General features: G+C 41.2%; 2 protein-coding genes across 2 annotated transcripts in view; one reads left to right on the top strand and one right to left on the bottom strand.

Annotated features, from left to right (window-relative positions):
• The window catches only part of KCNV2 (potassium voltage-gated channel modifier subfamily V member 2), a 5182-nt gene extending 485 nt beyond the window's left edge, over window positions 1-4697 (top strand). The window contains 2 exon segments of the mRNA XM_031062770.1: window positions 1-779; window positions 4121-4697. The exon segment at window positions 1-779 is cut by the window's left edge and continues 41 nt beyond it. Coding sequence (XP_030918630.1) covers window positions 1-779; window positions 4121-4399 — 1058 coding nt within the window. The 3' untranslated portion in view covers window positions 4400-4697.
• Window positions 4698-11307: 6610 nt separating this feature from the next.
• Window positions 11308-13960, bottom strand: part of PUM3 (pumilio RNA binding family member 3) — a 45120-nt gene continuing 42467 nt past the window's right edge. Inside the window, exon 21 of the mRNA XM_014309875.2 lies at window positions 11308-12269. The gene's annotated coding sequence lies outside the window, so the exon portion shown is untranslated. The remainder of the gene's footprint in view (window positions 12270-13960) is intronic.

Here is a 13960-nt window from a genome sequence, read left to right as displayed (position 1 = left end):
GCCGCATCTGCTTCGAGGAGCGCCGGGACGAGCTGAGCGAGCAGCTGAAGGTGCAGCGAGAGCTGCGCTCCCAGGCAGAGGCTGAAGAGAATGAGCAGCTCTTCCGCCACATGCGCTACTATGGGCCCCAGCGCTGGCGCCTCTGGAACCTCATGGAGAAGCCCTTCTCCTCTGTCACTGCCAAAGTGATGGCAGTGGCCTCCAGCTTCTTCGTGCTCATCTCCGTGGTGGCCCTAGCACTCAACACAGTAGAGGAGATGCAGCAGGTAGACTGGAAGAGTGGGGATAGCCGGCCTGTCTTGGAGCATGTGGAGACCTTGTGCATTGCATTCTTCACATTGGAGTACCTGCTGCGCTTGGTCTCTACCCCAGACCTGCGCCGCTTTGCCAGCAGTGCCCTCAATGCAGTAGACCTCATTGCCATCCTGCCCCTCTACCTGCAGCTGCTGCTTGAATGCTTTACTGACGATGACCAGCCCCGGGGTCGGGGCTCCCAACACGAGCACGATATCGAGAAGGTGGGACGAGTGAGCAAGGTAGGACAAGTTCTTCGCATCATGCGCCTCATGCGCATCTTCCGCATCCTCAAGCTGGCCCGCCACTCCACAGGGCTGCGTGCCTTTGGCTTTACCTTGCGCCAGTGCTACCAGCAGGTGGGCTGCCTTTTGCTCTTCATTGCTATGGGCATCTTTGCCTTCTCTGCCATGGTCTACACAGTGGAGCACGATGTCTCCAGTACCAACTTCACCAGCATTCCCCATGCTTGGTGGTGGGCTGCCGTAAGTAAACACATCTTGCCTTGCTGGGTAGACAGAGACCCTCCCTTCCTTCCCCTCCCCTTACCCTCTCCTCCCAGCTGGAGTTGCTGACAGTCTTGAAAACAACAGGCTCAGATCAGTGAACATCTGCTCTGAATTCTGAGCTTACAGGACATATGCATGCCTGCGTGCACACACACACATGCACTCATTCACCTCTCTGTAAGCTTAAATCAAGACTTAATCAGGCAGGAGGTCTTGAAATTCCCATATCTCCAAATGCAGACAGTATTTTCACTTTTAAGGAAGAAGTAGTCAAAGATAGGGGAAAAAAAGTGCCATTGTCAGTGTTGCCAAGAAAATAGGGGGGAAAATGCATGCATTTGACTATCTAGTTACAGGATTTTTGTTCTTATTCTATGTGTAGGTCTTCTGCCACCCATAAAACTGCATGATGATGAGACATAGTTTATTAACTACAGTCAGATCACCCACACTTTAAAAGTGAAAGCTGTCCCAGAACTCCGGCTGTTAAAAATCCACGAGGACCAAAATAGGACCAACAGTTGTTTTACAAAAGAGATTGTGTTCTGCTGTGCTGCAGAAGATGTCTGTATTTATAGCACCCTAGCTGAAACTAGGGGGTAGCTAGACGTTGTCAATGCTGAGGGAAGGCACAGGACCCACATCTTGGCCATCCATAACCCTAAGGCTTGTCCTAGACTATTGTCACATACATTTTGTTTTGCAGCAGCTGATGCCAGCCTGCATAGTCTATTTTTGTGTGGGGCCCCAGGAGCACTTCTGACCCCGGGGCATAGCTATGGGTCTGGCTCTGTCCCAGTCGCTTCCCTGGAGAAAGAAGCTCATGCAAATAGACTGGATAGGAGTTAGAACATCTCATGCTGGTTGATCAGCACTGACACTGGATGCCCCAAGATGCATATGAGGCCCACCAGACAGTAATCCCAACCCATTCAAGGTCACTTCCCTGGCCAACCATCCTGGAGCCCAAGGTCGGTGCCTCTGGTTCAGCCATGGACGACAAGATGTGGTGTTTTACCCCACATTTGCAGTGATTCTTCATGTGGCAGAAAAAAAGCCTTACAGACAAGCATAGATGCATACATTTATATGTGCACATGTGTATGTGTAACTGTGCTGAATATCCTTTAAGCTGGGCCATGGAAGGATGGAAAAATCAGTGAATAAAGGAAAGAAGATCCTGTAATCTGACCTTCATAGATCATCTGTAAGTGATATACAAAGGCTATGAAAACACTGGGGATTCACACATTGCTAAAATACCTTGTCTTCTGAACATGCAGGTTATATGCAAAATCTTTAGGGCTCATTTTTGCAAACTGGTGATACCATAATAACTTAGATATTCCTAATAAACTTATATGGCTAGGTGAAAAAGGCCTATTTAGCTGAGCAAGTGCCTTCAAAACAGGAGCTGTATCATGCACATTGAAATTCCAAAGCATAAAACACTTTTTATAGCCTATTTGTTCTTTAGGACTGTAAATTAAAATATCTAGATCATTCAAATTTTATAAAAATGCAACAGCATTCACCAACTCACACTTGCAGGAGAAGAAGCATCCCTCCTAAACTGTTACAGGCAATGTATAAGACTATGCCAGTGGTACAGAACCTTATCACAGGATAACGTTTTTGTCCTGGCTGGTAGAGATAAACATCTTGCCTTCATCTCAGTATTTATTTTTGGAGATATTTATCCTGTATTATCATTCAAATCCAGTGACTTAATTTCCATTAAACCAAATCACTAATCCCTTTTATTCCACAGGAAGCACCAGGTGCATCCTAAAAATATGCTCACCCAGTGCTGTCTCATGAACTCTAATGTTTTCTTAATTTAAAATATCATTCTATTTACCATTTTTGAAGATGTCAAACTCTACACAATGACCTTCTGAAGACTTATTTTAGTGTTAAAGCTACAAGAGCATTACAGTGAAAGTCCTACTGTCTGTGGCTTATTTTTGTCAGAATTTTAGGTTATTGTTTAGCAGATAAACACAGTGTGTTGAGACACTGTGAAAAAAATTAAATAAAATTCACTGGCTGAAAAAGATCCCTTTCACAGACTAGAAAGTGAGAGGTGACAGCAACGTGCAAGTTTTGCCTGCCAGGAAAAAAGTAAGTTATATTTATTCAGTGTAAAAAATATAAAACATCAAAATGTGTGCAGTGAAACGAAATAAATTAGGAGTTGTTTGTCAATCTTATGTTGACTGTTTGAGAGTAGGTTTTACAAATGTAGCGTCTCCATAATCAAACATCCGTTACTTTTAATTTGAATTTTACAATGGAAGTATTTCAGTACTTGGTGTAGCACTGGACCCATAAAACAGTTCCCTCATATATCCATAGGCTAGAAAGAGAAAATTATATTGGCCGAGAAGAAAAATGTAAAGGTATGAACACACTGAGCTGGCTAAGTTTTCAGAATCATATAAAATAAATACACTAAACACCATCACTCTCAAAAAAACCCTCAAAACAAATCCAACAATCAAAGCTGAAACATTTTTAACACCACCTAAGTCCTCCTTCAAAAGGAAATTCAGCAAAAATTACCCACCTGTGTGGGTACGTATTTAACACTATAACTATACATATTCCACTGCAAGAAAACCTTCCAGGCTACAGTTTCTTGTAGGTATGTAATCATTAAAGGGGATTTTGTCCAGTAACTTTGAAGTCCTGGATCATTACTTCCTATAATGCAAATAGGAAAATTTATTTCGTAATTAATTGAAGGGTTTTGTGTGTTTTCCACTAGTTCCTAAAATATATATGAAAAACAAAGGTAAAACTCAAAATACAACTGACATAATAAGTCCCAAATACTGGGTTTTATCAGCACAGTGGATTTAGAAACAGGACATCTGTTCCAAGTGACATGATGAGGGAGCAGGGTTGCAGCTATCAGTGGATTTGCATGGTTAGGGAGCTACATCTATCCTCTCCCTGCAGCAAAGCAAACTCACCTTCTGGACAGCCTGGTGCGGAATTTGTCTGGGAATTCCCTCTGCAGTGCAAAAATCTAAAAATCCTCCTGGAAGGCATCAAACCACTGTCTTTCTTTACTCCATGAGAGGGTTTGTTTGTTTTTTTTTAATTAGGGATATTTTGCACAAGAAAGCTAGTAGACACATACACACACAGAGACACACACACACACACACACACACACAAAGCAGCACAGAATATTGTAGATTTACAATGCAAATTTAAAAAGAGCTAACTTTAACATTGTCCCTGATCAGTGAACGTATCTGTCTATGTACTTTGCTCGGCTAATAAGCTGTGTGTTGATTTGCCTGTAGGTCAGCATCTCTACAGTGGGATATGGAGATATGTGTCCAGAAACGCACCTTGGACGCCTGTTTGCTTTCCTCTGCATTGCTTTTGGAATAATCCTGAATGGCATGCCCATCTCCATCCTCTATAATAAGTTCTCAGACTATTACAGCAAACTGAAGGCGTACGAGTACACAGCTCTCAAGAAAGAAAGAGGGAAGGTCGACTTTACACGGAGAGCCATGAGGAAAATATCTGAGTGCTGCGGAGAAGGTGCATCCCACCCTTTGTCACAGCAATTATAGTTTGTGCTGCTTTAGATATTGGGAGGCAACCAAGAAGCTGGAGGAGAAAGAGGAAAAACAAATCAGACGAAAGATAAATGAAAAGGGCCAAAAGTAACAAAAGTAGATGGTGAAATCTGTTTTGAAGGGGGTTGTTTTCAAAATTAAAAAGGCTCAGATTAAAACAACAGATTTTTTAAAATTCTGATAGCCTGTGAGCAGCACTTGAGTGCTCATCAACCCTTTGAAATGAATTCCTTCAAATTAAACAAGTCTCACATTAAGATCTAACCCCCTGCCAATGATTAGATTGACAATAAAGACCCACCATAATTGTACAAACAGAAAACAAATTGTTGTCATTAAGGGTCAGCCATGTTACTTCTGTCAAGGCAGTGTCAAAAATTAAACTAATAGAATACCCAATATGCTGACTACATCACTTAAATTTGTTTTACATCAGCTTTCAATTAGAGGAAAATGGCCTAGAGCACTTACCTAAATATTAGTAGCAGCTATAATCCCTAAAATGTCAGCCTCTGTTTCCATTGACAGATAGCTATACCTCATTGTTCTAATTTTATTTTCCAAATGCAGCCCTGCAAATAAGCCCTCCTATTTTCATGCCTAGTCAAGCAATGCACAGCTTTTAGCATTTCCCACCACCTCACCTCTATAATCATCTTTCAGTATGACAAGAACTAGTGAAGAATTCTGGAGCCTGAGTTGATAAATCTCATTGATCAAATCTGAAAACATTTCCAAACCCAATCCTTTTTAGGTATAGGATTAAGGGATAATTTATTTTGCAGTATTTAATGTATCTACTTATTGGATTGTTAGAATAATAGACCTGTCAAGGAACATAAGTATTAAAGCAGTAATTTTAAAATAATCAAAGGAAATACGTGGGTAGCAACTCTCAAAGATTATTCATACAAAGGATTTTATCAGCACTTCACTGTAACCAATTCTAAATATGATTTAAAATCAAGATAATTTGTCGGTACATACAGCCATTAGGGACAAAATACTGACACCTTAGCTCACCCTCAGGAGTACCTTATGTCCTAAGATTACTGTGTCTTTTTGCACAGCTGGATGGGATTTCTCATGTGTCTAAACTCTTCCCAAAATTTAAATAACAAATAAAATCAACAACAATTAGATGGAATTGCGGTCTATGTATTACTTCTGAGACTATCAGGAATAATTTTTTATGTAAGAGCAATCATATCAATTTAGAAACAGTTATCTGAATAACAGATCTGAAAGAAAAAAGTGTAATGAAAAGGATCAATAGTAACAGTGCTCTGATATGACCCATGGCTGTTAGTCAGCAGCACTCCTGCAAAGCGTCTTGATGACAGAGATGCATTTCAAAACTCTTGAACTCTCACATTGTGTCTGTGCTGCCCTGATGAATGCAAATGGCTGCATTAAGATCCCAGGGCCACATGGGACACAATGGTGTGAAGCTCACTCTGGGACAGCTGAGGGTGAAAATGTTCATTAATTTTGACACGTCCATGCAAGTTGTGTCAAGCATGGGGACATTTCTCCTTTCAGTGGTGGGAAGGTAATTAGTAACCAACTTGCTCTTCTCATTCTCTACCTCCAGACGAATGTATCATAAGCCCATCTGTCATTTTGTTCTTTAGGAATGACAGTCAGAACACTGTGTGCTGATCAGCTCTGTTAAAAGCGAAACCATGTCTTTAAGGCACAGCTGAGCCCTGGGAGTTCAATGTGGTAGATGTTTGCTGTTCTGGACTGCACACAATGCAGCAGGCACAATCCTGGCACTCACTGAGAAGAATAGCTGCTTTGCTTTGGCTCTAGGGAATTTGCATAGCCATTCTGCACAGCAACAACAGGACAAGAAGCTTCCAGGAACCACAGGAAACTTCTTATTGCAGTCCAGTGAGGTGACAATTTACAAGCATGCAAAAATACAAATATGCTTTATTTTCAACATGCAAATTGATTTAGACCCATTAAAAGGATTTTAAACCTGGTGATTACTGAATTTTCCAAAATATAGGACACCATAAATCAGTTTCTTTGCTAAAGGAATTCATACTTGCATGACCATGCAGATGGGATGCAGATGCTCAGCCTTGCATGGCAGGCTCAGTAGCTTCCTGTCACCTACAGAAGTCCAGAGCCTGAGGACTAATTCTGCTGAGACTGGACTTTGTCACAGCCTCAGACCTGACAGAGATCACCAGTCTCATTTTCCATCCCATTTGCCTCACCTGCAGGACCTATTCAACTAGACGTTTTTGAAGACATGTAATGAAATAGATTTTCCACACCAAACTCAAGCAGAAGAAAACGGAGTCTTGCCTCTTAATCAAGAGTCAGAATTGAATGTCCTTGACAAATGCTTTATCTGTTCGATAAGATTTCAGTGCACAAATCAGTACTGCTCTAACTGCTCAAATGCAGCTTGAAGAGGGTCTCTTGCACCCCTCCAGTTGAATCTGTTCCACTTTGCACTAGGTAAATAATGGCCCACAAGGTGACAGTAAAAGAAGACCAGAAAGTTTGGCACTTCCAGCACATAGCTGGATGGAAAGGAGTGTTTCACAGGCCCTGCTTCAATAAAGGGCTATGAAAGTACCCTGACCAAGCAGTAAAGTCTTCCCAAACACCCAGCCTCCTCTGGCCCAAGCAATCTTTAGTTTGGAAGGAATCCAGAGTCTCCACACATTACAGACACATGAAGGTAAAACTTATTTAGACTGCCTCACAGCCTAATGGCTATGGGCCAAAATCACAGCCAGCCACAGAGGAGAGTGATTTCTGTCCATTCAGAAGCACAAGACGTTGCGACCAGTACCACCAGGTGCCATTTGGGCGCCCTGAACACCAAGGCCATCTTGATGGCCAGCTGCACTTTGGGCAGCTCAGTTCACCTAGCAGCTGCTCCACTCTCTTTTTTCTCAATGCACTTTGCCCTCTCATCTGTCATTTAGCCCCACCATCTCACAAATGGCAGCTTTGGTACTACCCTGACTACTCTGTGCACTGACTCAGCACACAAATGTGACTCTTTGGGGGAGTGGGGATGGATTCTCACTTGACTCATGACCAGGCTCAACCCCGATAGCTCTCACTAGCAGCAGAGTTGGCACAAGGTACATATTAGAAGCGTGCAGCCCAGAAGACACACCTCTGGCAGTGAAACACTAAGCATAAGACTAAGCAAAGTTGCTGCATTTTGTTTTGCAATACCTGTCACCTCTGGTCTGCTGCAGTGAGGAGGTGAATTGGAGCTTAGTGGAGTAAAGCACTTTCCAGAAAATTAGAAGTTAGTGCTTGGTAGGCTTTTTCCCTAACAATTTGTCATTTTCTTCTCTGGGTCATCTTATGTAGTTTTCTGCCTTTGCTTAACTATTCTTATTTTAGGGGTGACAAGTATTAGTCTGTGCATTTCAATAGGAAAGATTATGTCTAAATTTGAGGTACCATTATAGAAGCTAGACAGTGCCTGGATTGCTGAGGGCTCTGTCAGTGCCACCACTTGTTACACCTCCCACGTAGATGGGAACTAGCAAGATCCTTCCACAAATTCTCTCCTGTTCCTACCAAACAAAGGGGACCTCCAGCCAGCTCAGAGATAGGAACAAGTTTATATTCCAACAAAACAGAAGGCTGTGCAAACATGTATCAGCTGGTTTTAAAAGAGGATGAAGCATTTTTGCCTTGTTTTTCTTTTTGACACGTTTCCTGCAGAAGACTCAGCTAATTTATTGTGCCACATCCACAAAGACACTCAGTGGCATCACTGTCCCTAAATTACTCAAACAAAACAGTCAAGTGGTAGACATGATGACATCCAAAAACAACACAGGAGAGTCATGATTGTCTTGGTTACTTGCATTCCATAGGGCTTTGGCAATCGAAAGGTTTCGAAATAACACATCAAGGGAAAACATGCTTAAACATAACAAGATGGGCAATACTACTAAACATAAAGTAGACAGTCTTTTTTTATGAGATGCTAATTTGGCATAACTAAGGTTTGGGGAAACAGGGTGGAGAATTCTCAAACTACTGAGAAATTAGAAATCTCTCTAAATATGGCCATGGTAGATTCTTCTATTTTAACTAATTGCAGATATTAATGAGACCCAGAGGGAGATGGAAAATATATTCTATCATTATGTTTCACTACAGACTTGGCAAACAAGTCTTGTTGTCACTGTAGGACAAATCTTCTTGTCTCTGTAAGACAAAGAAACACTCAGTTTATCTGGATGGCTTGCCTTCATTTTAGGAGAACCAAGTATTGTTTCTTCTACTTAATTTAGTCCCAGGCATTACTGGGGGAAAAGGGGGATGAAAAAAAGAACAGAAAAGTAAAAAGGAAAAAAATGAGAAAGAAAGGAGAATTTTTTTTTTAAAAAATGGTTGGGGTAGTAGAAATGTAGAGTCTGTCCCTACATGAGATAAAGAATTCCACTTAGAATATGCTCCTGCCCAAATCCTGTCTTTGAAGAACATCACTTTTTCAGCGCAGTTCAGGAGCTGTTTGCTTTTCTCACTCAGAAAGATAGCACTTAAAGGGGTAGCTACAGTACACCATGGATTAATAGACATCTGGTACTATTCACAGGTTTCTAAGGCAAATAGCAATATTCAGTCTTTCAATATTGTAAGTAAACTAAGTGAAATTTTAAAAATATCAATTAGGAATGCTTCAAGGTTTTTGATGAAATGTAATTACTACCAATAAGACTAAGAAATAAAAGTAATCACCTTGCTTAAAAAAAACCTTCAACTGTTTAGACCATTCTGGTTTTATGTCATGCAAAAACATGCTTATCTACTACTATAAAACTTTTATTAACTTCTTTATTTGGTAGTATAAAAATCACATGCCTTTTTACTGTAATCCAGTCCTTTATCTAGGACTAAAACAGGGAAAGGTCAGAGGTAGAAGTTTTTTATGTACTTAGTTAATTTAATGGAAATACGCTGAGAAAAATTAAAGCTTTCTACAAGTCCTGAGATAGAGATTATCAATAAATAAAACTTGTCGGAATTCTAGTTCTACAATGAAAAATTACTCTGTACTGTCATTCAAATTCCTGAAGTGGATTTGCTCGATTTATAAGCAAAATAATTTGACATCATTAATAACAAGATAAGCAAGTGCCATACTTAAAAGCCAGTCTTTTCCCACCACTTAGTAACTGTTCTTCAGGCCACCACGTTCACTTTTTCCTTCACCAGTTTTGGCAGGGGCTGAGGGGGAGGGGAGGGGGACGACGATGACAACACAACAAAGAAGAAAAAAACCCCCAAAACCAGTACGTTCAGGAAAATTCAGGAAATCACAGGCAGGCAGGTTGCGACAACACCTCCCGCTCTGCTGGGGGCCCTCTTCAGGGCAGGACCAAGTAGCGGGGTGGGTCTCCTCGTAGGAAGAACCCCTCCTGGCATGGAACATTGTTCACTGCTGCCGCTCAGAGGTTACAGGCTGCCAGATTCCCCCTTTCCTTAACAATATCTGGTGCCTGCTACCTGCCATGTTAGCCGACTGTGTTGCATCTTCCTCAGGCAGTCTACCAAAAGCCTGAAGTCTTGTCACCAAGGGTGGAGTGTTTACAGTAATGTAAAAGTTCAACCATTTTTAATTCATTTTAATAGAAGTCATTCAGACATACACCACACATCTTTAATTGATACTGCCTATTTTTTTTCACTGTCCATTATATAAAGATACAGAATTTAAAAGAAGCTCTAAATCTTTTTACCTGTTTAGATAAACAGTGGGGAAAAAAACCCATAAAAATTGAAAATGCCTACAGAGAAAAATGGGTAGTATCAATTTGTAAAACAGCCTCTGAAAGAATTTCAACTGTAAGAACAACTGCCTTGAAAACTGGTGCTGTCACCATGCTGTGAAGATGACTTCATGGAAGGGCTGTGGCAGCTGATGTTCTTCATCTCACCACAGCCTGGAAGCAGAAACTTTAACAACCACAACATACTGAACTAATTCTAATAACTTATTATTCTTCTCCCCAAAAAATGTTTTCTCAGAGATGCTTGTAATTTAGTCTATCATTAAAATAACAAACTCTGGTTTGTTTTTTTTGCTTTTTGTTGGTTTTTTTGTTGGTGGTGGTGATGGTTGGCTGTTTTGGATCAATTTTCTTTTTCCCCCACAAGCATCTTATTTGTATCTGTTTTGCAAAGGGATAAAAACTTTTTGATGACTTCTTGCTTCAATGCTTTATAGCACCTGCTTGTCTATGCCTGTATACCCAGAGGTCCTGTAGGCTCTCTCCTCTATGCATTTTATTTTTGGTTTTAAATTGTAATAAAATATGTAATCCATGTAGACACACTCTAGTTAGAGAACAGACGGACAAGATACCTGAACGGCAGGCAGAACCAGTTGTGGGGAGAACAGTGGAAATCAGTAGGATTTTTGCGTTGTGTAAAGCCTAAGTGTACTTGTATGACACATTTTGATTGAAAGATGTATGAATCCAGCAATTAAAACCATCTTCCAGGACAGCAGATGGCAAGATGGCTCAATTCACTTCAGCCAGTATGGGCCTTGACAAAACTTTAATATGACTACCGCAAGAGGAAAACCACAAAGGTATATGATGTTTAGTCGGGCATATACAAGGAATTACTGCTGATGACTGAGTTTAACTCACAAATTTTCCAGTTTTCCAGCCATCAGTGACTTTCTGTTCCCTCAATCCCTCCATGCAGAACAGCGTGTAACACCCTACTGGCTGCTTTAATGCCAATGTAAAATAGGTTAGACCTTCTGTATACATTTACAGGAAAATAATCATGTTAAGTAAAACTTGAACTGCTGAAATTAAGAGTTGCAGGGATGAGAGAAAAGGTGAAGGACCCACTATGATACATCAGTGTTTCTTAAACAGCAATTATTTCCAGGAATATCTATTCCTCTTTTATTAGATGGTTAACACAAGGTATTTACCATTCACACATCTTTAAAAAGGTTTGATGTCTTAGAAGTACAGATCTTAAAACAAGACCCACAAAAACATACAATGGTATTTAAACAACAGAAACTTACTAAAAGATAAAAAAAGGTGCAATTTACATAATGGTGAATGTAAGGGAGCAACTCAATGCAAGAGTTTTAAACCCATGCAGAAAACAAGGAAACTGATGGAAAAATAATATGGTTAAGGTTAAATGAATTCTGGTGGTTTCACACAGCAGCTGAGCAATGCGATACAAACTGAGGCAAAATGGATGGGTTTTAGCAATGATCTTAAACCTGATAATGCCAAATGTTGAATGGGCAGTACAGATTTCTTCCAAGAAACCAAAAGCAAATATGTATTGATTAAAGCAATTGACTCTAGCAATGAATCTGTCTTAAACATGTAAGAAATTAAAAAGCTCCCACTTTTAATCAGATTATTACAATTTAATTTTTTAGACATAACACAGGAATAAAGAAAGCACACAGTATAACTCCATAAGTACCAAGTGGTGTGCATATGTGGGCATGGCCTTGTGTCCATTGTGACAGTCTACAACCCAACTAGCCAGGAGATGGACAGGACTAAGAGAGCAAGTCTCAGTTATGGGTCACAATGTCCCCAAACATTCCTCCTGTATTTCCAGCTAAGTCAATCACTCTGCATTTTCTGCTGATCCCACCTTTTCCCTCAGTTCTGCACTCAGAAACAAACTCAAAGTCATTGTGTGCTTTTTTTTTTTGCTTTTGAAGAAACGGAGGTTGGTGGAGTCAGTGGGAAAGCGAAACACTGTGTGCTCTTGGTAGATCCTGTTGTCAGCAGCAAAGGCCAAGGCTGATTCTTCTGTATCTTAAACCAAGAGCTACTGAGGTGCAACTGCTCCCATCTGCATGCACCTCTGTCTTGGTTTGGAAAGCCAGGAGTCTGCTAAGGAAGGCAGGAGCCTCCCCTGAAATTGAGAATGTAAACTCTCCCCACCCCTCTGAATTGCTACAATTTTAAATTAAGGGGCTCTCAGGCAAAGATATGGGAGCAGGCAATAACAGTTCTTTAATAGGGAAGAAATAAAAAGGATAAAATAAACAATACAGTCTACTGGAACAACACTGACAGAGTCAGAACCCAACTTGACACTCTGTGGGTCTGGGTGTTGGTGGCAGTCCGATTGAAAATGTGCCTGCAGTCTTTTGGCGTGATTCTGTTGGAGCAAGGGGAATCTGTAGAGAAGGATGTAGTCTTCCTCTGAAGATCCAGGAGGAAAAGGTAGCTGCTGTTCCTCTGGGGAATCTCGTGGAGAAATAAACTGAAACTGCAATTTCAGAATCTTGGAGTATATGGGGTAGCAGTGCTTGGCTCCTCCCTCTGGGCGGAGCATCTCACAATGGGATGTTATAGTTCTTATCAGTCATGCACCGATATTCAATAGTCTGTTATCAGCGGAGGTCCCCTCCCGAGGAAGGTGTGAATGTGGTCATTCAAAGAGAGAGATAAGGCAAACTGCTCACTTGACAAGGTAATCAGCCATACAGATGGTAATGGAAAACATCTTGCATGCAATCTTCAAAGTTATCCAGGTTAGTCTCCCCTTCTCTCTGAATGCTAAATAGAGCAGGCCTATCAGCAACACCAGCCACTGTATGATATCATTAATATTTAAAGTGGATCTGAACCCTTCAAAAACTGGTGGGGTGGACCCAAAGAAATGGCTAAAGGGTTGGGAGAAGATTTCGCCTGGGGTCATTTCCTTACAGCAGGTTCCATTATTAAAGTAACCCCAAAAACACACACTTAATGTGTGATAGCTGTGAATCCATGTGCCTGCTTTCCAGAGGAAGTTAAAAATCCATGAATTCCTCACCTTATTCACCCATAACACAAACCGGATAACAGACACAGTAGCCTTGGTTATAGGACCCATGTTTAGATAAGGGCCTATAAATGGGAGAAATACAGCCACGATCACGTGCCACCCAAACCAGGGCAAGTTGGACCACATGGTGTCGCTTAATGAGGTTTCTATAGCCACACACACAAGTTAGATTACTCAAGAACTGTTATTCCCTTTTGGTTTCTGTGCCCTCGAGCCCCACGTTGGGCGCCAAAATCTGTCTTGGTTTGGAAAGACAGGAGTCTGCTAAGGAAGGCAGGAGCCTCCCCTGAAATTGAGAATGTAAACCCTCCCCACCCCTCCGAATTGCTACAATTTTAAATTAAGGGGCTCTCAGGCAAAGATATGGGAGCAGGCAATAACAGTTCTTTAATAGGGAAGAAATAAAAAGAATAAAATAAACAATACAGTCCACTGGAACAACACTGACAGAGTCAGAACTTAACTTGACACCCTGTGGGTCTGGGTGTTGGTGGCAGTCCGATTGAAAATGTGGCTGCAGTCCTCTGAAGTATCAGGCGTGATTCTGTTGGAGCAAGGGGAATCTGTAGAGAAGGATGTAGTCTTCTTCTGAAGATCCAGGAGGAAAAGGCAGCTGCTGTTCTTCTGGGGAATCTCGTGGAGAACAAAACTGAACTGCAATTTCAGAATCTCAGAGTATATGGGGTAGCAGTGCTTGGCTCCTCCCTCTGGGCGGAG

This window comes from Geospiza fortis, unplaced genomic scaffold (genome assembly GCF_000277835.1).
Source record: "Geospiza fortis unplaced genomic scaffold, GeoFor_1.0 scaffold456, whole genome shotgun sequence".
NCBI classification, from domain to species: Eukaryota; Metazoa; Chordata; class Aves; order Passeriformes; family Thraupidae; genus Geospiza; species Geospiza fortis.
Note: the sequence above shows the minus strand (reverse complement) of the source record. Positions and strands in the feature narration are given on the sequence as shown.